This window comes from Actinia tenebrosa, unplaced genomic scaffold (assembly GCF_029948245.1).
Source record: "Actinia tenebrosa isolate PJP-AT-01 unplaced genomic scaffold, QUT_ActTen_1.0 PGA_scaffold9__36_contigs__length_13948895, whole genome shotgun sequence".
Lineage (NCBI taxonomy): Eukaryota > Metazoa > Cnidaria > Anthozoa > Actiniaria > Actiniidae > Actinia > Actinia tenebrosa.
Window position 1 is genome coordinate 1,593,437 of NW_028292586.1, and position 25,673 is coordinate 1,619,109.

The 25,673-nt window shown below is 35.1% G+C and overlaps 2 protein-coding genes across 4 annotated transcripts; one reads left to right on the forward strand and one right to left on the reverse strand.

The window, feature by feature from the left end:
* Positions 1-1,740: 1,740 nt before the first annotated feature.
* LOC116296918 (sulfhydryl oxidase 1) lies at positions 1,741-19,685 on the forward strand. Of its 2 annotated transcripts, XM_031705031.2 has the most exons (12): positions 1,741-3,527; positions 5,745-5,845; positions 7,021-7,072; positions 7,241-7,349; positions 7,841-7,934; positions 8,321-8,380; positions 8,686-8,777; positions 10,883-11,038; positions 11,762-11,891; positions 12,503-12,628; positions 13,377-13,901; positions 17,592-19,685. In XM_031705031.2, the coding sequence occupies exons 1-12, from the start codon at positions 3,284-3,286 to the stop codon at positions 17,697-17,699; spliced, it is 1,797 nt and encodes a 598-aa protein (XP_031560891.1). In that variant the 5' UTR covers positions 1,741-3,283; the 3' UTR covers positions 17,700-19,685. The 2 variants fall into 2 exon arrangements, with proteins under 2 accessions (XP_031560891.1, XP_031560890.1); XM_031705030.2 differs by lacking the exon at positions 17,592-19,685 and having other exon boundaries at positions 2,031-3,527; positions 13,377-17,545.
* Positions 18,288-25,557, reverse strand: LOC116296933 (uncharacterized). Of its 2 annotated transcripts, XM_089024722.1 has the most exons (13): positions 25,225-25,557; positions 25,008-25,082; positions 24,791-24,821; positions 24,500-24,547; positions 24,022-24,136; positions 23,519-23,592; positions 22,896-22,965; positions 22,654-22,741; positions 21,772-21,846; positions 21,610-21,681; positions 20,784-20,931; positions 20,274-20,361; positions 18,288-19,992 (listed from the first exon to the last, which is right to left on the reverse strand). In XM_089024722.1, the coding sequence occupies exons 2-13, from the start codon at positions 25,031-25,033 to the stop codon at positions 19,916-19,918; spliced, it is 912 nt and encodes a 303-aa protein (XP_088880848.1). In that variant the 5' UTR covers positions 25,034-25,082; positions 25,225-25,557; the 3' UTR covers positions 18,288-19,915. The 2 variants fall into 2 exon arrangements, with proteins under 2 accessions (XP_088880848.1, XP_031560914.2); XM_031705054.2 differs by lacking the exon at positions 25,225-25,557 and having other exon boundaries at positions 25,008-25,129.
* Positions 25,558-25,673: the final 116 nt, after the last annotated feature.

Consider the following 25,673-nt stretch of genomic DNA (forward strand, 5'->3'; position numbering starts at 1 on the left):
CATGTTGTTGATCCTATGCACAATTTGTTTTTAGGGACAGCAAAACATTTAATGAAAAATGTATGGCTAAATGCTGAAACGCCAATTATTTCTAAAGAAAATTTGAATAAAATCCAGGAAAAGGTAGATGACGTCAAAGCACCATCATTTATTGGGCGTCTCCCGAAAAAGATATCAACATCGTTTGGAGGATTTACTGCTGATCAGTGGAAAACATGGACTCTCTTGTATTCTGTATTCTGCATTTGGAATATCGTTCCAACAGATGATTTGGAGCTGTGGAGGTTATTCGTATTGTCCTGCTTTCACCTTTGCTCTCCACTTATTACAACTGAAGAGCTACAAGAAGGACATGATTACCTAGTGGAATTTTGTAAATCGTTTGAAAAAAGATATGGAAAGGAACGTGTTACGCCAAACATGCATCTACACCTGCACCTCAAACAATGTATTTTAGATTACGGGCCTGTATATTCATTTTGGCTTTTCAGCTTCGAACGTTTCAATGGGATTTTAGGAGCGTTTCGAACTAACAATAGATCTGTTGAAATACAAATCATGAGAAAATTTCTCCAAAAGCATGAACTAAGAGATATCCCTTTACCAGAGAGATTTCGAGAAACTTTCCAACCAGTATTTCAACTTCTTCAGGAGGCACAACAAGTAGGAACACTTGGCGAAAGCATCCCATCAATACCATCAACACTTAATCTTTCAGTTGGTCAAGTACTACGTTGCTTAGAGTGGAGCAATATGAATGCATACTCATGTTTTTCACCTCGATCCATTGATGTTCTTGATGATGACTATACAGAATATCTCTTTAAAGCTTATGAAACAATTTTACCTCAACACTCGGTCATTGAATGTGTTACCGATACGTTTGAGAGAATTAGTACCATTGGATATTCGGGGACAAAGCTAGGGTCCTCTGACTCTAGACTGGAACGTTCTTCCTTCATTCTTGCAAGTTGGTGTGGCCAATATAGTGGCAGTATTGAGACCGATTCATTTGACTTGCGCCCCGGTGTTGTCGATTTCTTTCTTAAACAAACCATTATAATTGATGGCAAGCAGGAATCATTGTGTATGGCAAAGGTTCGATGGTATCAGCAACATCCAGAAAGACACAGGATTGGCAGACCACATGAAATTTGGTGCAGAAACTTGTTTGAAATGGAAGGGCCCTCTACATTCATTCCCATACAAAGGATACACAGCCAGTTTGTTGCTGCTTACGATGTTATTGACAAAGAAAGAGTATTAATTGTTTGTCCTTTACAACGTAAACTGTACGGATGATGGAGATGACAGTAAAGTATCATCCAGGAAAAATATTCAAAGCTATCAAAAATAAACTGTTTGAACTGTGCATCAGTAACTTGATAGTCAAAATGAAAATTGAATGAATTCATTGATGAGTTTAAAATTAGATGAATTAAAATAATTATGAATGAAATTGCATATATTGCCAATAAAAAAGATGAATTCACATGTTTAGACTAAACAAAATTGATGCTTCAAATAATATTACAGATGTTAGCGGTTTGAAATGCAGCTGAGGTTAATGGGTTAATGAGTTTTCTTATTGTCACTGGAAAAAACGCATGTACGACTTACGCATATTAAAAATACATCGTCCGCGTTTTTTCCTGTGTGTATCAACGCATATAACCTCACTTTCATGACATCAAAGCAAAACAATGATTGAATTAATGTGGTCGCAACATTGATGTCATGCGTTAGGAGAAAAAATTGACACATATGACTGAGATGGACCTGCATGCACTCCCCCCTCGTAAGTCGTAAAAACAAGCCAACATCCATCATAATTCAGTTGAAAAATTATTGATTTGTTTTGAAAAGTTTTGATTGCAATAAATTGAAACGGAAACCTCACATCGGATATACTCAGTTTGGGGTATTGTATTTGCTCCCCAGGTAAATATGGGGCAAAGCCTAGTGCAAAGTTGATTTCATATGTGCCCTTCATTTGACAATAGGGCAAATATAGGGCAAAAACGGTTATCATATATCCCCACTGGGTAAATGCGTCTAAACTAAGGGCAAATATATAACATATTTACCCATGTGTTCAGATGTATGGCAAAGCAATGGCAAATTTATTAGAAATTTACCCCGACCTTTGCCTGCATAGGCAAATGTATGGGCAAATATAGAGCACCATATTTGCCCAACATTTGCCAAGCGGACATATGATGACCAAATCCATTATTTCGTCGAGTGGTAAAAGCTTGTCAAACCGTTGGATACAGGTTTGCATCAGCAATGATAATTACATCATCCCAAACTTATATTGAAATGATTGTATACATATAACTGTATATCTTTTCATTTTATGTTTGTTTACTCGACAGAGAAGGTGATGTAGTCCTTGCGTCGAAGACTGTGCACTGTATACACATTCTATATTTTGCTTGATTGCTTTTTGCTTTTTGCTGCTCTTTTTCATTCTATATTTATTTGTAGATTTAGGTGTATTGCACCGTAAAAAGACACCAAGATGACTCGTTCAGTCCTCTCCTAAACGCATCGTCGGCTCAAAATAAACCGTTAACAGAACCGTGCAACTGTGGCCAGAAAAGACTAGACGGGATTTGTATTGTTTCATGTTCTCGCTTTCTTTCTTTACGTGCAAATACCAGTTTCAATTGTTTATACTTTTATCGTTTTATATCTTTAGAAAATGGATGTCTTCTTCGCTATGGAATTTACGGAAGCGCTGGACGGAGCATTCAAGCCTTCAGAGACAGATCTCTGACTATTTTACTTGCCGGCGTGTATTGAATGTATTCACTATGTATATATTTATTGTTGGATTTAATTTAATTTAAATGTGATGGAAAAAAAGAAGAAAAAAATGAAAGTAATTTTTTATAAACTGACATATGATACATGTTATTAATAAATGTTCAAACAAAGAATGACATATCAATCTTTTCCAACAATTATTTCCTCATCACTTCCAGTTATGGTAGTGGTTGATCTCGAATCCACTCCAAATCCATAAGCAATGACTCCATAAGAAATATGAGAAAATAAATTCTTTATCAATCACCAATTCCTAAACCACTCCAAACCCCGCTCTAGTGTCTTTACAAAATGATAGCGCTTCTTGCTTTTGTTTAAGAAAAGTCTTTTGGTGTGAAAAAATAGTCGCAAATTTTGCTGTTTTTAGCTTGTGACGAAGCCGTTTTGGTCACCTGCGCTGCATGAAGAGCCGGTCCAGTGACAGCGGTATACTTATCAGTCAACACAAAACATGGCGGCTGGAGTTAGTATTCTTCAATATGCGTTACTTTTTATAGCAATTTTCTTTATTTTACAGCCGTGCCAGGCTCGCTTATACTCCGTACACGACGATATAATCCTCTTAGATAATAGTACAATTCATAGTGTCATTTATGATAGCCCTGTAGCGTGGATAGTTGAGTTTTATTCGAGTTGGTGCGGCCATTGCCAAGCTTTTGCTCCGACATGGAAAAAACTCGCACAAGTAGCCCGAGGTAAGACTCTTCATAACTTTTATTTTACACCACTTTTAACTTTACTTTAGATCCTAACTAATGGGGATACCTCCTATTGTTTTTTGGGTGATTCTTAGGCTTCGGAAGTAAAAGAATGAGTACTAATTTTTTTCTTTTGTGGACTGAACTTGTCTTTTTCGTTTTTCTTTTCCAAACGGGTACCTTGTTATTTATTTATCACCTTCCCTTTTGTAGTTTAGTACAATTTCCTCGATAAATCTAAGATTTTTTTCTCAAATCACGGCCTCCGTTACTCATTTCTATGAAACCAAGGTTGTAATAATTTTATTTTTGGTTTTAAATTGTAGGGTTTCGATTCCTAATGAGTTAATCTTCATATATATTGATTATGAAATACTCAATGATTCACGATTATATTTTACCAAAATATCTCTGAAAAAATCTCAAAAAGGAGTCAAAATTACGTAATAAGAAACCAAGCTCTTAGATTTCGTAGAGAATTAAGATCTGGAGTTAAAAATGACAGAATTGTAAACAGCAATTATTTTTGGTTGTTAGGAGATGAGATATTGTAAGTGAATACTTGGATAAAAAGACATGCCATTTCTCACGTTTCCATTACAATACCTGTCTGTTATCCATTTGATTTTGACACGTTAAAAAACTCTTTTTGCTCTTTCTTTTCTTTTTCTCTGATTATATTCCGTTTAAAGAAAATGTTTTTATCATTATCTTATTCCATTTTTCACCCATTTACATATTTTTATTCAATCCTGTTACCAAGATATATATAAAATATAGAACCAGATTCCTGTTTAGATTTATACATTTCAAACAAATTTTACCAAAATTACCGGTACGTTTTCAGAAAATTAGAAGAAAAAATTTTTTCTCTAAAATTCAAGCCTGAAGGAAAACGAATTTAAAGAATTATTACCAGGCATGACTCTTTAATTAATTAAACTATGGAAGCTAAGAACTTTGTATTGAACTATACAAAAAAAAAAGTTAAGTAGTTTATTATTTTTACATGGCCACATAAAAAGAGTCTTCCTTTTTGCAGTCTATTGGTATTGAGAATAAATTCTACATGCAAATAGCTCTTACTTTTAATAGAAGTATATTCCTTTTCTATTAATGCTTTCAAGCAGATGTTATGTAAAATATCATCGGAGAGATGATATGCATTGTATTAATTTAAGATAACAAAAAATATCGCAAAATACTGTTTCATTTTTTCTATAGAAGGTCAATTTCAGAACATGCATAGGGAAAAAAATAACACGAGGTTATAAAAAATTATTTGGGTCTAAAATAACAATTATTTTCATCCAGAGCATGCATTCAAAGTCAGTTATTTTTTTATAAAATCCATCCTGAATATCATCATCATCATAGAGTTGTCGATAGATAGATATATTAATGTAGAAAACTAACAGACTTAGATGGCAGCTGTCAGTAGTTAGAGTCAAAATGGCTCAAGGTAACTTAATACCCCCTAGGATCCATTTAATGATTTAATTATTTGAATATTGAAATTTATTATGCTTTCCTTAAATACGAAGACACAAGATTCAAAATAATACGGATTCAAAACTCTAATATTCTGATTGGATCATTTCATATGAGGAACACCCTAATTTAGTCAGAATTTGAGTTGTTAATTGGTTATTATTTCAAATGCTGAGTCTTGGTATTCTCAGAAAGAATAATGAATTTCAATATTCAAATAATGATTTAAGCATTATTGAAGCTGGGGGGTAAATATAATAAATTAAGCCGTTTGACTGTAAATATATTATGTCATATTATTAGACAAATCACTTTTGTTTGTTTATGACCATCATTGGTAATTTTGTATGTCAAGTGCTATATAATATCAAAATTATCTGAAAAAAAAACTGATTCCTTATCAAATGTTTTTCACTTCTGAATAAACATAGCATGTGCTGTATTATTTGCATAAGACACAGTAAAAAACAGTAAACAGTTAAACCCCGCATTCTGATTGGACATGGTATTGTAAAGTATCAGATATAACAGACTTAGTAGAAATAAATGATTGATCAAAACTATGAGGCCTTAAATATTTGGCTGTTTTTACTCAATTCTAATGTTTTTGATAATTTTGATACTTTTGAAAAGATAAAAATTTGCATATCATTAGCATCAAATTAAAGGTTGTTTACGTTTTTCCCATTCATTTTCTATCCATTTTTTTTTTTTTTCATTCAGATTGGCAATCTGTAATACAAGTAGCAGCCTTGGATTGTGCCGAGGAGAGAAACATGCAAACATGTCGTGACTTTCATATAGATGAATATCCTACTATTAAGGTATGACATGGTTGCCATAGATATGCTGGATTACTATTGGTATATGACAAACAGATGGTATTCAATAAATATGTCTTGATTCCATGAAACAATGAAAAATGTATCTATAAAGACCACTGGGGCAAGTTTAGACTTGTCCCTACTAACCATACATTCTTTATACATTTTTGACACTTTTGAAAGCCTGTAATTGTGATTCTTGAGATTCTTTTTCAAATGACAGTATATTTTTGCCAATAGGATGTTTGCATGATGGCGTCATTTGACTACTAAGATGCTTCAGTGGATTTTCTTTCTTATTTAAATTTATATTCCCTTATGAGAATAGTAAGACAGTTGGTGCTAATTAACTGATTAAAAGAAAGTGTGCAAGGGAGTCTGGGAGTAGAGGTCAATGACGTCATCATGCAAACGTCCTATTGGATAAAAATTCAAAACTTGCTCCTGAGTCTCTTGCTTGCTTCTAAAATGGGCTATTGGAAAAGCTTGTCATATACAGATGAAGAATAATGGGACCTAGTAAATATCACCTTTCAAATACCTGTTGAAATACTTGATACTGGGTACTGTCTGTAGTTCCTATTTTTATACAGTCACATATTATGCATTTTTTGTTTTTAAAATACGAAGTTCAATCATTTATGTTATTTTCATTTTCATTTTTGCACTGGTAGATAGTTGGTAATCCAATCCCTCACCTATTAATTCACCTTTTCAGCAATAGCCATCACGTCGTAAACACTTTGTTGGATTGTGTTACGGTCACCAAAAAGTTCGGGCATCGTTCTCGGATTCCCATACAAATTCACTGAGTTTAAAGAGAAAATTCAGATAGATTTGTTTAGTTAGCTCTCTTAACAGCAGTAAGAAAAGCTTCAATCAAGTTAGAAAAATGATATTTAACTTGTATTTAGAGAACTAACTAAACAAACCAAGTAAATAGTTCATTTAAAGTCAGTACATTTGTACGGAAATCCTGAGAACAATGTCCGAACTTTTGGTGACCGTAACCCAATCCAACACAGTTTATAAAACGTGACGGCTAGCGTCCAAAAGGTGAATTGACATTATTGCTAATACTTGGGGAGGATGGCCCCACCCTCACCCCCTCACCCACCTGACTCTTTCCTCTGACAGAATAGTATTCTCATGGAGTTATTATTTTTATTTTGCAGTTTTTCAATGCATCAGAAAAGGATAGGAAAAATTTAGGAAAAAATTTTAAAGGTAAAAATTGCAATTAGTTAATTGAAGGTGGTTCTCATCTGTTTTCAGATGGGTAATGTGTGTTTGTATACATGTAAACACACATCCCCAGCGCAGCCAATCATGAGTCATAAATCATAAGTCTAGCTACAGGTTGATATAATCTTTTAATTTTTACATCATCAACAGAATATACTAAAGAAGACAAAACATTCCTCAACCTTCTACACACAATGGTGAATGTGGTAGAGTCACAGACGCAATTAGCACATCCAGCGCCAAACTTTGCACCATGCACGTGAGTATGAGTATGCCACCTTGGCTCCCAAGTGAAATTCAAAACAGGAAGGTATTTATGGGTTGACTGAGGCATCATCACATGCTTGGGGTCCTTCCTTTGGGGCTTTTCTGAATCAAGGGTGGTGTAGCAATAGTGCACCTAACTTGGCATCACATGTGATTAGAGTTCGGAAGCCCTTTCCCCAATAGTCCATCCCTGTAATTCAGGATTCACAGGCCCCCCCCTCCCCCCCCCCCCCCCCCCCCTACACACACACACTAAAATGATTGGAATAAGAATTTTGTCTCCAATGTTTTTCTTTACCCAATCGTTCTCCCCCCCCCCCCACTCCTGTACTTCTGAGTCCCTTGGATTAGCCTGAGTGGTGGACCTTTGTCTGATGTGGACAGGAGAGGGGGGTAGAGACTTCTGATGTCAGCTGTAGGGGCTTCTATTAGATACTTAGTTTGTTTCAATTATAACTGGAGGTCGATCTGTTTTGAACACAGGGATGAATATGTACGTGAATTTGAAGCTGGCAGATCAAAGTATCAAACATTAGTACTTATCTTTGAAGAGCCATATTCATATATTGGTAAAGAGGTATGTATTACCATAGTATCTTTCTGTATGTTTACAATATATTTTAAAATTTTCTTCTTGTGGTCAAACCCTGTGGTCACAACTATTACCGTTGAAGCTTGAAATCATTTTTTCAAGTCTTTCTTTACAGCGTTCGCTTAGATTGCTCATTCACTGTGATGATCAACACATCTATCATTATTTCCCAACAGTTCTACCCATTCAATATTCACCCTCCGTCTCTCAACTTTCCCTCCTCCCCATACCTCCCTCTCCTCCAAACCCTCCCTTTCCTCCAAATTCTTCCTCTTCCCCATCCCTACATCTCCTCTAAACCCTCCCTTTCCTCTAAACCCTTCCTCTTCCCCAAATTTAAATTAAACAATTTCATTTGATATGTTTTATAGATTGCGCTGGATATGATGAAGTTTCCAGAAGTAGATGTGAGAAGATTCATAAATAAAAAGGTAAATAGCAAGTACGTGGACTACCACTTAACCACCCTCAGTTCCCATAAGTAAATATACTATCTTTAGAATCATAAAATATTTGAAATTTAATGCACATGCTGATTGTCTGGCTACCTGTGTCTATATCAGAGGACAGAGACATGCTCATGCAAAATCATTCAAAAATATTTTATAAAAGCAATATAAAACGGCTGCTTATGTCACACATGCGTGTGTTTTATTCCTTAAATATAATTGAATTAAATTTTTTATGTTCTTTTAAGGTCTTACTTAAATCGTTATAACTACTTTTCCATCTTAAGTCCCCATTACTAGAAAAATACAGAGTTAACATGAAAAGATTACCACTTCTCATTAAATTTGAAAGAGATGGACGCTTTCGGGAACTTTCAAGGTAATGATATGTAATAACAGGTCATGGAATCATGGCTGTTTCAAATATATACGTTTGAGATACTTTTGAATATAATAATAATTAATGATAATAATTTATTACTTATAATGCGCAAATTAGCATGTGTATATGATGAAATGCGCGTGATATTATTGATCGAGATGAAAATTTATGCCCATCGCAAAACGTACACCATGAAATAATATTTGTCACTCAGCATAAATTATTTTTGTCCATCACGACAGGCTATGCCATGAGAAATATTTATTGCTGGACATAAATTTATGTCCGTCGTGAAAGACTCCACCATGAAAAATATTTGTTGCTGGACATAAATTTATGTCCGTCGTGAAACACTACACCATGAGAAATATTTGTTGCTGGACATAAATTTATGTCAAAATAAAAGACTCCACCATGAAAAATATTTGTTGCTGGACATAAATTTATGTCCGTCGTGAAACACTACACCATGAGAAATATTTGTTGCTGGACATAAATTTATGTCAAAATAAAAGACTCCACCATGAAAAATATTTGTTGCTGGACATAAATTTATGTCAAAATGAAAGACTCCACCATGAGAAATATTTGTTGCTGGACATAAATTTATGTCAAAATAAAAGACTCCACCATGAAAAATATTTGTTGCTGGACATAAATTTATGTCAAAATGAAAGACTCCACCATGAGAAATATTTGTTGCTGGACAAATTTATGTCAAAATAAAAGACTCCACCATCAAAAATATTTGTTGCTGGACATAAATTTATGTCGGTCGTGAAACACTACACCATGAGAAATATTTGTTGCTGGACATAAATTTATGTCAAAATAAAAGACTCCACCATGAAAAATATTTGTTGCTGGACATAAATTTATGTCCGTCGTGAAACACTACACCATGAGAAATATTTGTTGCTGGACATAAATTTATGTCAAAATAAAAGACTCCACCATGAAAAATATTTGTTGCTGGACATAAATTTATGTCAAAATGAAAGACTCCACCATGAGAAATATTTGTTGCTGGACATAAATTTATGTCCGTCGTGAAAGACTACACCATGAAAAATATTTGTTGCTGGACATAAATTTATGTCCGTCGTGAAAGACTACACCATGAAAAATATTTGTTGCTGGACATAAATTTATGTCCGTCGTGAACGACTCCACCATGAAAAATATTTGTTGCTGGACATAAATTTATGTCAAAATAAAAGACTCCACCATGAGAAATATTTGTTGCTGGACATAAATTTATGTCAAAATGAAAGACTACACCATGAGAAATATTTGTTGCTGGACATAAATTTATGTCAAAATAAAAGACTCCACCATGAAAAATATTTGTTGCTGGACATAAATTTATGTCCGTCGTGAAAGACTCCACCATGAAAAATATTTGTTGCTGGACATAAATTTATGTCAAAATAAAAGACTCCACCATGATAAATATTTGTTGCTGGACATAAATTTATGTCAAAATGAAAGACTCCACCATGAAAAATATTTGTTGCTGGACATAAATTTATGTCCGTCGTGAAAGACTCCACCATGAAAAATATTTGTTGCTGGACATAAATTTATGTCAAAATAAAAGACTCCACCATGAGAAATATTTGTTGCTGGACATAAATTTATGTCAAAATAAAAGACTCCACCATGAAAAATATTTGTTGCTGGACATAAATTTATGTCCGTCGTGAAAGACTCCACCATGAAAAATATTTGTTGCTGGACATAAATTTATGTCAAAATAAAAGACTCCACCATGAGAAATATTTGTTGCTGGACATAAATTTATGTCAAAATAAAAGACTCCACCATGAGAAATATTTGTTGCTGGACATAAATTTATGTCAAAATGAAAGACTCCACCATGAAAAATATTTGTTGCTGGACATAAATTTATGTCAAAATAAAAGACTCCACCATGAGAAATATTTGTTGCTGGACATAAATTTATGTCAAAATGAAAGACTACGCCATGAGAAATATTTGTTGCTGGACATAAATTTATGTCAAAATGAAAAAGTGCAAATATAACTCTTAACTTGTTTAATTTGTACTTTAGTTTATAACTATTGTTTCTATTAAATCAGGATGAAAAGAAACCATGCAGAATTTAAGAAAGCACTACACAGTTATGACTTCAAGGTCAAGAGCTTCCCTCCCATTGAAGCTGTGGAAAAGGCAATGGATCACTTCTCTGATTTGCACCATCAAAGATTAGGAAATGAAAAACATACTGGAAGCAGGTAAGAATTGCTGGGTTTCAATAAGCCAAATCTGCTTCAAATAGTGGTCACACCATGACCACCAGCCATTGCAGTTTTACATTATGTCATACTATGTTTGTGTTGTAAAGTCAGTATACACTGTAGTATGTTTCCCACTTATACAATAGTCATTCTCAGGGGAAGCCATTTCAGTGTTACAGTATGCATATCTTACCATGTTTGTGCAGTACGTCAGTACCAATGATATGTTTCCCTCTTATATATTAATCATTCTTATGGAAATCCATTTCAATGATACCACATGCCGTACCGTTATGCACTGTAAGTGTATACTGTGTGTTTCCCTCCAATACAATAACCATTCTTATGGGAAGGCATTTTAATGTTACAGTGTGTCATTCTATCTACATGCTGTTCATGTATAATTAATAGTGTATGTTCTAAATCTATGAAGCTTTAGCTGTTGTATCACAGCATGGGACAATCACATTAGAGCTAGCCTCCAACTAGGTGTAAGCCCAGAGATCCTATTGGAATTTGAAAGTTGATTTTTGAGGAGGGAGGAAACCCAGAGAACATGGAGAAAAACCCTCAAAGCACAGGAGAGAACCCACAAACAACTCTACTCAAATACGACACCAAGACCAGCAGGATTCAAACCTGGGTCACATTGTCGAGAGCCTTAGCAATAGCAGTGCACACCACCCATGTTTACTACTCATGTATGATTTTTCTACACAGCTCTGAGGTGTACATGCTAGACATGGTCAGCAGCCTGTCGTTCATGATCTGGAATGAAGTGCCTAACAAACCTATTATCAAAAACAAAGCTTACTTGGCACTGAAGAACTTCGCAGGTCTAGTAGCAGAGGTGAGGCATGACCATCAGTACTACTCAATGACCCAATAAATGGATGTGGAGGGCTGGTGACTATACATGGCTTAAAATAACAGCCGGTGGTTGGACAATGTCTGGCCCGAATCATAACTTGTCCAGTTTAATCTTTTCCTTGACGGTCATTTTGACTATGTAGTTACGTTGAGCCAGAAACAAGGTATGACAGAGCCAAAACTAATTTGGCCAGTTGTACTGACCAGGAAATGATTGGCTGTTATTTTAAGCTCTGCTGTAAAAGATACACTATAATATCTCATCAGCAAGTATATATTATTTAGTAATTTAGAAAGACATTCAAACACTTCCAAAATATCTGAAATTGGAGTGATACTTGTTGAATCTTGGGACCTTTTTCAGTGAAATGGTGTCTGTCTTTTTGTCTCGGGTAAAGTTTATTTGTCTGTTTGTCTGTGAATTCAGATAATCTGCTATTTCTGACTATCTTTTATTTGTCCACCCGTTTGTCCATTTTCCATTCAATGTTCACCATCCTGACTTCGTTCATGCATCTTTCTTTTCCTCTTTTTTTCTATCTATTTTTACATCATCTGACCAAACATTAAAATCTATGAATTGTGTTGTAGTGTTTTCCAGGCAAATCAAGCGTACGCATGTTCTTCAGTAAGCTTCACACACGTCTCTCAGCCAGATTGTTTGGCAACAAAATGACTTCAGATTACTTCTTGGGCCTTGTCAACAGAATACAACAGGTAAAACATAAAATCTAGGGGAGAGGCAGGGGTGCACAGATGCTAAAACATGTCACTCCCTTGATCAGGATGTAACACCTTTTCGTGTGTAGTGCGATATCTCCACTAGGGATGTATCAGTAAACATCTTGGTCATTTACACCTCATGCCTCGTTTTTCATTTTGATTGCAAAGATACTATGTTCACATATGGTGTTGCACATTCCATTTTCTGCTCACATACAATGCTGCAGGCAACACCTCCAGGGTTGGACACCAAATTATGCGACTCCCTTTTTTATAAGCAGTGTTACATCTATTGACAAATTTATTGTTACATGGGAGATTTCAAAAGTTTTGTACATGAATAACAGCACATATAAAACATTCAATTCTGACTTGAATCTTAGTTCCCATGCACAGAGAATTACATTTTGATTTCAATATGTAGCTTTTTAGCAAGAAAAATGGCAGTGCGATAGCCACTTTGTTTTGACATTAAAAAATTAATGATTCCATAGATTTTGTGTGACTGCATGGCACCAGCACAGTCATTGGTATAGAATTGACAGCATTCTTTGAACCAATTAGAACATGTGAGGTCATTGCTTGTCTAATCAGAATACAGTCTTCAACACAGCACTGTCACGGTCATGACACATTCATAATACCAGTTAGATTTTCACAGTTATATGAAAAATGCTCTTAAACTTTGATAGTACACTTCAAATAGATTCAGTTTTTAATGTGTCATGTTTTTCATCTTCAGCCCGGCCATGCCTACCTGACCAAAAAGCACCGATGGCATGCCTGCCAAGGTAGTAAGGCCCAATACCGTGGCTACCCTTGCTCATTGTGGACCCTCTTCCACACACTGACTGTCAACTGCGGCTCTAAGAGGAAAGCCAATGGCGAAGAGGACGATGGACTTAAAACGCTTAGTTACATCCGAGACTACATCAAGAACTTCTTTGGTTGTACCTCATGTGTAAAACATTTCACTGACATGGCAAAGAATATTGAAAATGAGGTTACTACCCATGACGATGCAATACTATGGTTATGGGAAGGGCATAACAAGGCTAATAAACGTCTCCATAATAAACCCAGCGAAGACCCTGCTCACCCCAAGATCCAGTTTCCATCGCCAGAGATGTGCAAGGACTGCCATAAAAAAGATGGCTCATGGAATCGCAAAGTCGTCCTTCAATTCCTCAAGAATCACTACGGTGTGGACAACATTAGAATCAAACCTCCTGCCAATGTTCCCGCTGAATTGGAGGACGTAGATCAAGTAAGCAAGCCCACTTTCTTGACCACAGCCTTTAGTCTGGGCTTGAATCAATATGATACAAGTCTATGTCTTGTGGTGTACACTGCAATAGGTCTAGTGTTTGTGGCTATGTATGTGTATTTCATACGCAGGCGCCGTAGGAAGCGCCCTTATAAATATCATATCCATACACCATGAATGAGGTTGTTCACACTCCTTGCGATACGTAATTTATACACTCATGAGGTGCTGTTGGATGTTCCTCATTTGTCCTCATTAATTGCATAATTTATTATATACACCACAATATCTAAAGAATGACATACTGTAGGTCATATAACCATCATTTACACATATACCTTCATCATGTTGCTCATATACCATAAATTTCATAATTTGTACATCATGAATGACGTAGGTAAAATTCCATCATAATATTGCATAACTCATATTCCATAAACTTCGAATAGAATATTTTCACAGCAAAATTTAAGACACATATGTGATGAATCATAAATAAATGAAATGATGAGAAATGAAAATGAAAAATACTCAGAAAAATTGAGAACTTAGATTTTTTCTGAGTTTCTTTGTTTATAATTTTATGTCTCGTTGTTTCTTTTATTTGTATTTTTCACAGCTTTTTAAAGCAATATGCTATTTATTTATGAGGGGATTATTGAGCTGCTTGTTTGGGAACCCTGTGGTAAGCCTTTCTTCCTCAGCCTTGGTTGACCAATCAGATGAGAGAAAGTTCCCAGGAGTATACCACACTTTTTACCACAGGGTGCCCAAGTGAGCAATTCTATAATCTCCAGGGCAACCATTTATTTTCTATGCATCTCACCAACAAAATTCATTTTTCTAAAATCAGAAATAATTATAGTGTAAAAATTGTAGAAAAGAGAATACGTAAAAATAACTTGAAAATTCAAAAATCTAAAAATTCTAGACTGTTTGACAGCCGCTCTTTTCCCTCCAGACTCAGTCTGGATTTACACAGTACAGGACTGATTTTTAACCGGTCAAACAACTTGTATGTTTAGGGGATCCATTTACATGTGACAGAGCTATCTAAAGCAAAAATTTGTAAGCCTAGTTGTGCAAATTTGGATCTGGTTTCATGTAAGCAGAACATACACTTATTTCAATAAAGTTAGTCAACAAAAACCTAGAAAGCTGAGATCACTGAGCATCATGGGAAACTTTTCATATCAAAAAAGCATACATATACAAAGCTTTTTTAATACAAACTGCAGCTCGATGATGCTCAGAAGAGGTGAGACTGTAACCTGTAAAAGATTCGCAAGTCCATGAACAGTTATCAAGCGGTTGAACGTGTAAAATAAATCCACCCATAATCCTGGTCGGCCTCAGCTTTATAGCTTTTCAGGTGACTAACTTTATTGAAATAAGTGTTATATTTTTTATATGATTAAAGAAAGGGTTCCATGTAAACAGCATGTAGAGGTCAAAATTTGGACTGGTTAAAAATTTGTCCAATACTGTGTGAATGCAGCCTTAGTTGAGGAATTTTAAACGGTCAATTTAAAAAAAATCATGTTCTAAAGATATTTTAAGGTACTTAATAGTTAAATAATATTTATTATTAAAACATTTTTAGAGGTTTAGCCGACAGTCCATTTAGTCGTAAAAAGAGTAACATGCATTATCCAGTAAATAACTAGTTTTAAAATTAGTTACAGTCAATGTCATTAATGTTGTCCACTGAAAAAAGACAATATTTAGACATTCAGACATTTAGACATTTAGACTTAAGTGAGCCTGAACTTTAAATGTAAAATTCAACTCGTGAATCGAAATTCCAGAATGCCCCAACCATTTAGTGAGGATTTAAGAATGAGAATTGTATTTCAGCGTTTGTTTTATGACAGAAGGTTTGAGATAACACTTGATATTTCTTTTAGTCTAAATGTGTAATTAATGTCTAAATGTCTAAATGTGTAATGTCTAAATATCTTTTTTCGGTGGACAACATTATAGAAAGCACATTGTAGGTAAGTGCAAAACCACGAAGAATCTAATTTAGGTTCAAAGGCAGACTGGTAGTAACTGTCCCTACCTAAAATTTGGAGAATTTGATAAAAGGGTCTTATAGACACATGTTGAATCACTTAGACCTTTTTAAAATTCTTTGTCTATTAGGTCTGTCAGTTGAAATATTTTACCTTTTAAAATCAAATCGAGTTTTTCTGTTCCATCAATCATGTGAGGGGGGCAGGGCTTATGCATATTGCCGAGAATACATGTAACTGTACATTTTTACCACACATACAATGCCGAATGTTTGAGAATCAAACTAACCGCCCTTCTCACTATAAGAGACCTTTAGATATGATGATAAGTATGAGATCGAGTACGAGTAAGAGTTTTAAAATTGGTCCTGTGTATGTGGTTAACACTAAATCGTAGTCGATTTCCGATTTTTTACAATCTAAAGTTTTAATCTACGTACACGATCGCGACTGCAAAAAGATGATGCCTCTCTTTAAAAGTTAACTCATACTCGTTCTCGTACTTAGCATCCGATTTAAAGGTCTCTATTATGTTACTGTGAAAAATGAATTGAATTACTTAAGACTTATTAATTTTATTTAAAGATTAATTAATTAATCAATTTAACAAATTGTTAGTTAAGAATTATTAATACTTTGTGGATAGCATTTCAAAAAAATTATTTGCATGGTATAAGCGAATATTCCATTCACTAAGAAACTTATTTTAGCCCCTTTTGATCAGAAGGGACTAAAGATGGCGTCGATGTTAGGACTTAACCATGCCATTATATGTTAATATATATTAATAATAATGATAATTAGTAAACATTCTATGAATTCTTATTAATTAATCAGCTCAAAGACTTCTTAAAATCCTATATTTTTTTCAAGATAAGCTAATCAAGTTACTTTGTTATATATAACAAAGAAATCTTTAAGAAATTGAATGCACTAACTATTTAGTGACATTTATTTAATATGTTGAATTTTACATGCCCATAATGTAAGAGAATCTAGTGTGAATTCCAAATTCTGCAATCCATAACTTGAGTTCAGGAGATTCCAGAATCTCGGTTCTCTTACATAATATGTGGGGTGCTTATCTGGCTGAGGTTGTGGATAGTCCTCTTTGAATCACTTCTGTCTGGAGCACATGGAAAGATCATTTCCCACAAGCATAGTGATAAACAATTGAAATATTGCTTCCCTATTACACACATTAAATCATGCAATTTGCTGTTGTGACAAAGTGGGTTAACTTGGTTGACATCAAACAAGGTATTTCCATGACAATACGTAGGCACGTGCTTGAAAACGTTTTCCAACAATGTCATGGAAATACTTCGTATTGATGTCTACCAAAACCCTATTTGGTTTTAATGCTTAATTTTGCATATGTGTAATTGGGAAGTACTGTAAAACTTATAAACAGAGTGTATTTTTGTCTGTACATTTTCACTTAAAACAGAATTTTGTGCACCAGGTGAGGATTACCAGAGTGTGTAGGAATAAAAGTCTTAGTTCCATAAGGCTCTTTCCCTTGCATGGATTTATTCTGTTATTCACACAAGGCAAAACAAAATTCTGTATTGACTGAAAATGTAGGAAAAAGTGAAAATGAATTAAATAAAAACAAAATTGAATGTCTTTAAGATTGATTTTGTTTTGCTAATGTTGGTTTGATTTGCCGTAGGAATTTGCCGACTACTTTACACATGAAACAAACGACAACCCTGATCAAAATGACGACAGCCCCCAAGCCGCATATCGCAAATCAGATCCATTTATGGAAACAATATGATTCCCTGGCCATGACAACTAACCAGCGCTACTTATTTGTTACAAAACACTGTGACAACATGACAGACCTGCGCTATTTATCCATTATGGTATCACTATGACAACACAAAGACGATATAACAGCAGTACTATCACTATGACAACAGACCTGCGCTATTTATCTTTGTGGGATCACTACAGCAACGCAATAAAATATTAGTGCCAATATCACCATGACAACATGTTAGGCTGGTGCTACCTTAATTATCTTTACGTGGAATTACCATAGCAATGCTATCTCCATGACAACGTATTCTAACAAAATGACTTGGGATTCCAGTTTATTGCCATAGCAATGCTCAGCTGATAAATGCAACATGAGACGCCAATGATATGTGTACATATGCATGCAATTAATGTCAATACAAATAAACACTATTATATTCTAGGCTTATTAACTTAATACTGTGATGGCTGGACCATTATGAAATAATCTGCATGCTAAAAAAAATGCAATGTAGAAAGAAAGCCATTACAATATTTAAAGAAGTCTCATAATTGGATTTCGCAAAAGCTGGACAAGCAAATGAGGATGAATTGCAAAAATGGATTTGTTGAAATGAATTATCTTTCTTTATTCCTGCTTCACTTTCATGATATGACATAATGAAGATTTATTTGCACTATAAAACAGCTTGAACAGGTAGGAATGAGGAGTTGCAAGACCTCTTTAGCTTAGGCATATAGTGCTTGTTCATTTTGAATCACATTCTTTTGAGTATGGTTTCTTTGTTTAATGGTTGCACTTGAGAAGGAACATTTATGAAGGATACAACTCAAACGAATCTTATTTTTAAGAGACATGGTCTGAAATGGGAAAACATTATGCCCAAAATTAGCCCACCCTTTGGAGTTTTAATGTTGCGAAAATATGGATTAATGAGAGTAATGTAAAATCTAAAGACAGTAGTATTTAGTATATACTTGCTTTTTAAATAACTGCCACACCCCCCTTAGACCATCCCAAATCTGCCACAAATGTTTTCTCAAGACAGATTAAGAAATTTTTGGAAGAAAAAAGAACTTTTTATACTTTCGTGAAAAATGTAATGTTAACGTTGTCCCTAAACTCTGTGGCCAATTTCATAGGTTCTGTTCAGCATTTCACATACAGTCAATTCAAAAAACGTTGTCGTCGACTGGCTCAAGCCTATGCGACTGGACCGAAAGAAATATGGGTAAAAATCACTGAAGCGGTTTAAATATTCGTTCTGAATAAATTGTTCCCGCTAGTAATAAGATAATAATGGCAAGAAACAATCCATCAAATGCATGTCTTTGGGTTTAGGGAAAGAAAAACAAGGTAGTTATGATTCAGTTCACAATTTCGAAAATATGAAGGCATTTAAAAAACGTCTCCTTCAACACTTCCCGCTCGCCTACAAACGTTCGTGCTGTAAACCAGGCATAACTAGTCAGATAAAATTATGCAGTCAACTCAGCTTCAATGATTACTACCCATAGTTCCTTTCGGTCTAGTCGCGTAGGCTTGAGTTACTTGACGACAACATTTTTTGAATTGACTATATGTATGAATTTGATGTGAACATCATGAGGACATCTTTATTGTATGCAGAGTGCATACCTGTTAAGGCTTGGAAACTTATAACTACAATGCAATGCAATTACTTGCAATGGGGAAGTCGCACCACGTGTCCACCAGTTCAACTGTTGCATGTGGCATTGCAGAAGTAGAAACAATATTGACTTTTGCGACGTCACTGGCAAAGATGTGTGCAAGAGTTTCCCAGTTGCACAGGTGGACACACGGTCATTGCAATAAATTTCTCCGTTGCAAGCGACGTTGGATTGCGTGTCTGAGCCTTTAAATTGACCATCAATGCTGTTATCTTGCTCTGCATGTATGTGGCTAAAGATTTGCAATCATGATAGTTCTCATTTCGTTATTATGAATTCAATATTAAAGTTATATGTTTTAACAAAGAAAGGTTTCATTTTACTTAGTCTGTACTATATGCTGTCGTTACTGCCATTACATTATTAGATGTTAAATCCATTCTCATGCTTTACAGGTAAAAAAAAGCAATAATGGGTATGTCAAGTTATTAAAAGCTATCTTTTTTTTCTACCTGCGTGTTCATTTCAATTTCAGTTAATATTTCAGCCTTATTTACAAATTGGGCTAACTGTGTATAAAACAGGCAGGGGAATGCTATCCTAGTGTCCAGTCAGATGACCTCGGATAAGGGTTCTTGGGGTACCCATGTCATTAATAACATTTAGTGATTTGGCACCTGGGGACGTCAAAAGTAAAGGGATTAGATTAGTAAAGTAGTGATAGGGCATCTTTTGTAAAGTAATAGAACATTTGCATGATGGCGTCATTTGATTCCCACTACCAGACTCCCTTGCACACTTTCTTTTGTTCAGTTAATTAGCACCAATTGTCTTACTATTCTCAAATGAGGAAATACGAATTTAAATAAGAAAGAAAATTCGCAAAGCATCTTGGTAGTGGTAGTAAAATGATGCCATCATGCAAACGTCCTATTAAAAAAGGGATCCCATGTCTTACCAAATGACTGTGTTTGCTTGTTAAGGTAACCTTCTGTCACTTTTTTGTATTGCTGTAAGCCAGTAACCACTTCAGAAATTTTATCAACCTGTAAATGAAGCATTAAAAGTTTGTATGAATAAACGTGCTTGTACCCTTTTTTAAAACAGAGCCTCCTCCATGCTGGATCAAGAGAGCGAAAGGAGACTGCCGAAATCATGTCTTGATTTGAGCATGTACAATGGTTAGTTGCAATAGACATAGTCTCCATGTTTTCTTGCTTCTTGGCATGGAGGAGTTAAGGAGATTCTTCCAGCAGGATAACGTAATTGGGATTTTTCAATTAAATTACAAAACCTTCCCGTACTGCAAAATGAATATTTAGTGACTACAAAAACAAGTCCAAAAGGTTTTTGGCATCCCATTCTGAGAGACTAACTTCCAAGCACTGGACACAGGTAGCCCAAGCTCTGAACATGATTGGTTGAGCAGAGATCCTTTACTAACATTTCTGCATTATATACAACATACCATTAACAGTGATTTCTGTTTAAGGTTTTCCCTCTCCTCTGCCAGGCTTTTGAAAGCTGGTTTTCCTGACAATAGCTTGTGTTGCGACTCTGATAGGAAATCTGGGCATTCTTCTTTGCTTCCACTTGACTCTTCCTCTTGAAGCTCCCTACAGGAAAATAACATGTCTGCTAACAGTTCTCTTCAAATAATGGTAAAAGTAGTAACTTTTGTTACCAGTGCTTTGCAATAGCACACCTGGAATCCTTGTCATAACAAAGTAGGTTTAGGCACATTCCATTGACCCATGCTCTTTGTGTTTTCCAAAAATGTAGTAAAAAATATATACTTTACTTTACTGCCGCCAAAATCCCATTCTATCATGAAGGCAAATAAGGCATTTGAAACCAATGGTACAGGAAACAATTATAATCAGTTGAATTCATTAGGGATTGAAATACATGCACCGGTATTCACCAGGGCCCGGTTATCTGACTGATAAATCTTAACCAGAGGATAAATTTATTGAATAACAGCGTCATCTTATACACTAGCTGAATAAAGAATTATCTTTTGTATAATGCTATCCACCCTTTGTACAATGGGCCCTGGTTGCAGGCTTAAGAGATAGAGAACTAACTAACTTTAACATGTGTTATGAAAGGAAAGATGAATCAAAACTTTATGCCATTCTTGGGGTGTAATCACATGACTCAAAATCCCTCGAGATATAAACAGCCACCATGTTGTTGATCCTACGAGAAAAGCTAATGAGAAATGCTTTGTTATCCTCAACCAACACAGCGGCTATGATGTAACATGCTACGTGGTCCAAGAAAATACATACTGCTTAACTTTTTCTTCTAGTTGCTTGTTTTCCTGCAGCAGTTCATTCCATTTACTTTCCTCCTTTTGTAGTCTGTTGGATGTGCAAAGTTATTAATAAATGGAGAGGTTGTAGAGGCGAGGTCACTAATGCTACACCCCTCCCCCCCTGATTAACATTTACCTTTGAGTACTTAGCTTGCAAGTTACAGCACTTTCTTCTAACTGTTTGTTTTGAGGGTTTGGTACCACTGTTACCCTGTAAGAATTGAAGTTTTCAAGGCATTTACAAAATATATGTAGAAATGAAGGCTGCTTGTAAAATGGATTTTATTATGTTCCAATCATTGCCCAGGGCTAAAAAATAACGGCAGGTGAGTCTGACATCAATCATTATGACCACAGGGCTTACTGTCATTCTACTCTAACCATGAATACTCGGGTTTGTCAATCAATCAGATTACAAAATCAAAAACAATAGAATTCAAGTTACATGTATTGAAAGTTAATCAAGGAGATGAAGTGATAAAAAAGAAAGAAAAAAAAAGTATATTTACCAAATGAAAAATATTAAGAATAAACTGGAGTGTTCATGGTTAGAGTAGAAAGTCAGTAAAATAATGGTTGGTAAGCTGCTGGTCATGATGACTGGCAAATTAGTTTTCACTCAGCCATACCTCATTTCTGGCCATAACTACTGGTCAAAACACCCGGCAAGGCAAAGATTTGACCAGATGAGTTCCAATAGTCCCCTTCACAGTTCCCTGCACCATCTTGAAAGGTAGCAATGCCTTTGCATCGAAGTGAGATGAACAGTGAGCTTGCAATAATAGAGACATGTGAATAATTATTGTTCAATGGCGCAGGGAACTGTGAAGGGGACTATTCTGGGCAAAAAGTTCTGATGTCTGGGTGTTATTTTGACGCTATTATCAACATCATTGGTCAATATGACTGTCAAGGCAATGATTTGACCGAACATGTTACAATTCTGGCTTTATATTGTGTGATGACTGGCCGTTATTCTTTAGTCCTGTTTACCCATTGTCATACAGCATGAACTTACATGTTTTCCTCTGCCGAGGGCTGACAGGCCTCATCGATTATGTCACTTTCAGATATAAGCTGCCGCAGGTGATTAAACACTGCTTTGGCTAAGAAATAAAAAACAAAATCCCTTTTAGATATAGTTATATATGACAAGACTTTGGTATAGTCTTTTAGTTATATTGTTTTGTATAGACCTAGCATTTCAAAAAAAATTGCTGGAGCCTAAATCTAATTACATTTCTATCTTTTAAATGATACCTTCTTCCTGAAAGTCTGGTAAATCTGTCATAACATTGCTGGACTTTTCAGCTAGTTTTGTGATGGCAAGCTGAAAAAAAGTACAATCAGTTAATGTATTAAACTTATTTAGCTACAGATTGGACAGACATTTGGTGTTTCAGTCTCCATCAATATTAGATAGTTTTACAGTGCAATGCGCCTAACCATAGTCACCCAACTTATTTTTTTACCAATGCCATTGATTCCTTTCCCGCCAAGTGTTTCCATTGATTAAAAGACTTTTTACAAAGGTATCCAGGGTTAGCCAGCAAAGGGACCAAAATAGGTATCATCCAGTCAAATTCCTAGCCATTTATGTACTTGAGTTCTTTGGCGCAAAGAACACGAAAACATGAAAAAAGTACTGCCTCATCTATACTTAAATATATTTGGGGTCACACTGAGTGAGTTCACATGCAAATGCACAAATCCTCTCTGTCTGATTGGCTAACTAGTAAAAAATAAAATGGGTGCGTCGCACTGTAGGTGATATGTTAAAATTGAAGGGAATCGAACTAATGTCTGCCCAACTGTCTGGGATGTAGGTGTAAAGCAGACTTTATTCTTAGATGAAATAATACACTAAATCAATTATTTTTTACCTCTAGACTTGCATCAAATAGTTTTCTCAGTCTTGCAGTGGGTGGTAATTCAGCAGGGATATTAACATAAAGATCTGAAATAAATGAAGAATCTTCAGTATATTATTATCAGAAATAATAGTAATAATAATTATCATTAATAATGATGATGGTGGTAATGATCATAGCAATGGTACATGTTGATTATGATGATAATGTTTTATTATATTCCACGCTACCATGCAACATTAATATTATATAATATAATAGTGCGTAATGTTAGAGTGCTTGGTGGTGGTGATGATGATGATGATGATCGCAATGATGATAGCAGAGCTAAAAATAACTGGTCATCAGCCAATATCCGGCCATAATTGGAAATCATCCAGTCAAATCTTTGTAATGATACATAATGATGGTGACATTGGTGCATAGTATGTAGCTGTTTATGAAGATGATTTGGGCTTCCTGTGGTACCTAATCCCCCAAAGACCAGAATACTCATGAGAGATACATGTACATACTCGGTATTTCTGCAGTAACTGGAGGAGGAAGCGATTTTCTTTCCTTTCGTCCACGAACAAAACTGGATCTTCTCTTTTTCAAACTTTTAGGGATTGCACTTTTCTTGGGCCCAAGCTAGAATTAACCATTATAACTGCACATCAATTAACATTAATACGCATTTTTAAGGCTCAAAGTTGGGTATTACATAGGACTGATTTACACAGCACAATTTTTTCTCACAGATGTCGTGCCTAAGATACTGATGACACAAATTGCTTTGCGTAAATTTACCCTACAACTTGTTTACAACAGTAAATTACAGCTAAAACTTGACGCAAGCATTGCCCGTTACAATTATAAGGGAAAATCCTACCGTGTAAACCAGCCCATAAGGAAGAAGGGCAAGGAGGATGGGGATATTATTTGAAGGCATCTACATTTGCTCCTTTTCCAACGCTTTATTATGATTTTTTCTAATTATGTAGTTTAACTTACTCTGGTACGTTTGCTTTGTTTAGTAAACTTGAATCCTCCATCTCCTTCCTACGGAAATAAATAAAAACCTGCATTAATATCTTAATAAGAATCTAGAAATTTAAAAATGATAAATAAAGATTACTTTGTCAGAAACGTTACATGTAGTTAGTCACATCATCACAATTGGTTTATGCACTTTTAAAAAGTGTGTATTAATTCAAGACAAAAGTTAAAATAAAGATCAAATATATTTCATATAAATAGAGCTCTGTATTCCAAAAATTATTTTATACGAAGAACATTTCCTACCTGAGGATCCAGTGAAGGTCTTGATTTCTTTCTGCAAAACGATAGAAGAGGTTATTTAGTGTCAAACATTAGCCCAAATCGATGTTAAAACCTGGAGAAATTGCCCTTAAAAAACCAAGGGTCATGGATGGAGGATAAGACTTCCTTGTTCTAGAATATAAAGGGTTTAGGGATGAGAAGAAAGGAGAAATAAAGGATAAACATAAGCGACTCTTACTTTGGTGGACTGTCCACATCCGCCATCTTGAATTTTAGCGCGCTTTATGTGCGCATGACTGGATGGGGATGACCGCTGACAATAAAATCGCGAGGAAATGAAAAAAGAAAGAAAGAAAGAAAGAAAGAAAGAAAGAAAAATTTATGCTTAAGTTTTCATATTTTGCTCGAATGATCTATGAACATGGAAAATGTGTATAAAGTAAATTAGTCTATACTTAATTGACGTTTCTTGTTCAATCCTATTCCATAAATTCTTGAGTTTCAACAAAAGATCTCAGTCGATGACTGAAGTCGAGTACCATACCTAACAGCAAAACTGTTAGGCGAGTTTTCCCCTGGCCTTGCTACAGTCGATAGAGCCGCTAACTTTAGCTGCAGTATGAAAAGTTCCGCATTCTTTTTTTGATCCAAAAATACACAAGGAATAGAACATGCACAAGTCAATTTAAAGATTAATGGTATTTTCCCCCTGTATTTCATTTCTATGCGTCTAAACGCGTTCAAATTCATGGTCAGTGAAAGGCTCGTTTGGGCCTTTAGTAATCCGAGCTCGCTCGGAGCAAAATAGACTCGTAGAAAACCGAATGTACCAATCTTAAATAGTGCAGATTATTTCAAAGGAAGTTACGACAAAGTTATTTTTAATTCAGGGGTTTTTTTTCCC

What these genes read in the sequence shown, in the direction of transcription:
- LOC116296918 (XM_031705030.2), top strand. Translation starts at nt 3,284, where the DNA reads ATGGCGGCTGGAGTTAGTATTCTTCAATATGCGTTACTTTTTATAGCA. An exon ending in GAAAAACATACTGGAAGCAG is followed by an intron (nt 11,039 to 11,761) that starts GTAAGAATTGCT and finishes TTTTCTACACAG; the next exon opens with CTCTGAGGTGTACATGCTAG. An exon ending in TTGTCAACAGAATACAACAG is followed by an intron (nt 12,629 to 13,376) that starts GTAAAACATAAA and finishes TTTCATCTTCAG; the next exon opens with CCCGGCCATGCCTACCTGAC.
- LOC116296933 (XM_089024722.1), bottom strand. Translation starts at nt 25,033, where the DNA reads ATGGCGGATGTGGACAGTCCACCAAA. An exon ending in CCCTCGGCAGAGGAAAACAT is followed by an intron (nt 21,847 to 22,653) that starts GTAAGTTCATGC and finishes CAATTCTTACAG; the next exon opens with GGTAACAGTGGTACCAAACC. An exon ending in CTAGAAGAAAAAGTTAAGCA is followed by an intron (nt 20,932 to 21,609) that starts GTATGTATTTTC and finishes ATTTTCCTGTAG; the next exon opens with GGAGCTTCAAGAGGAAGAGT.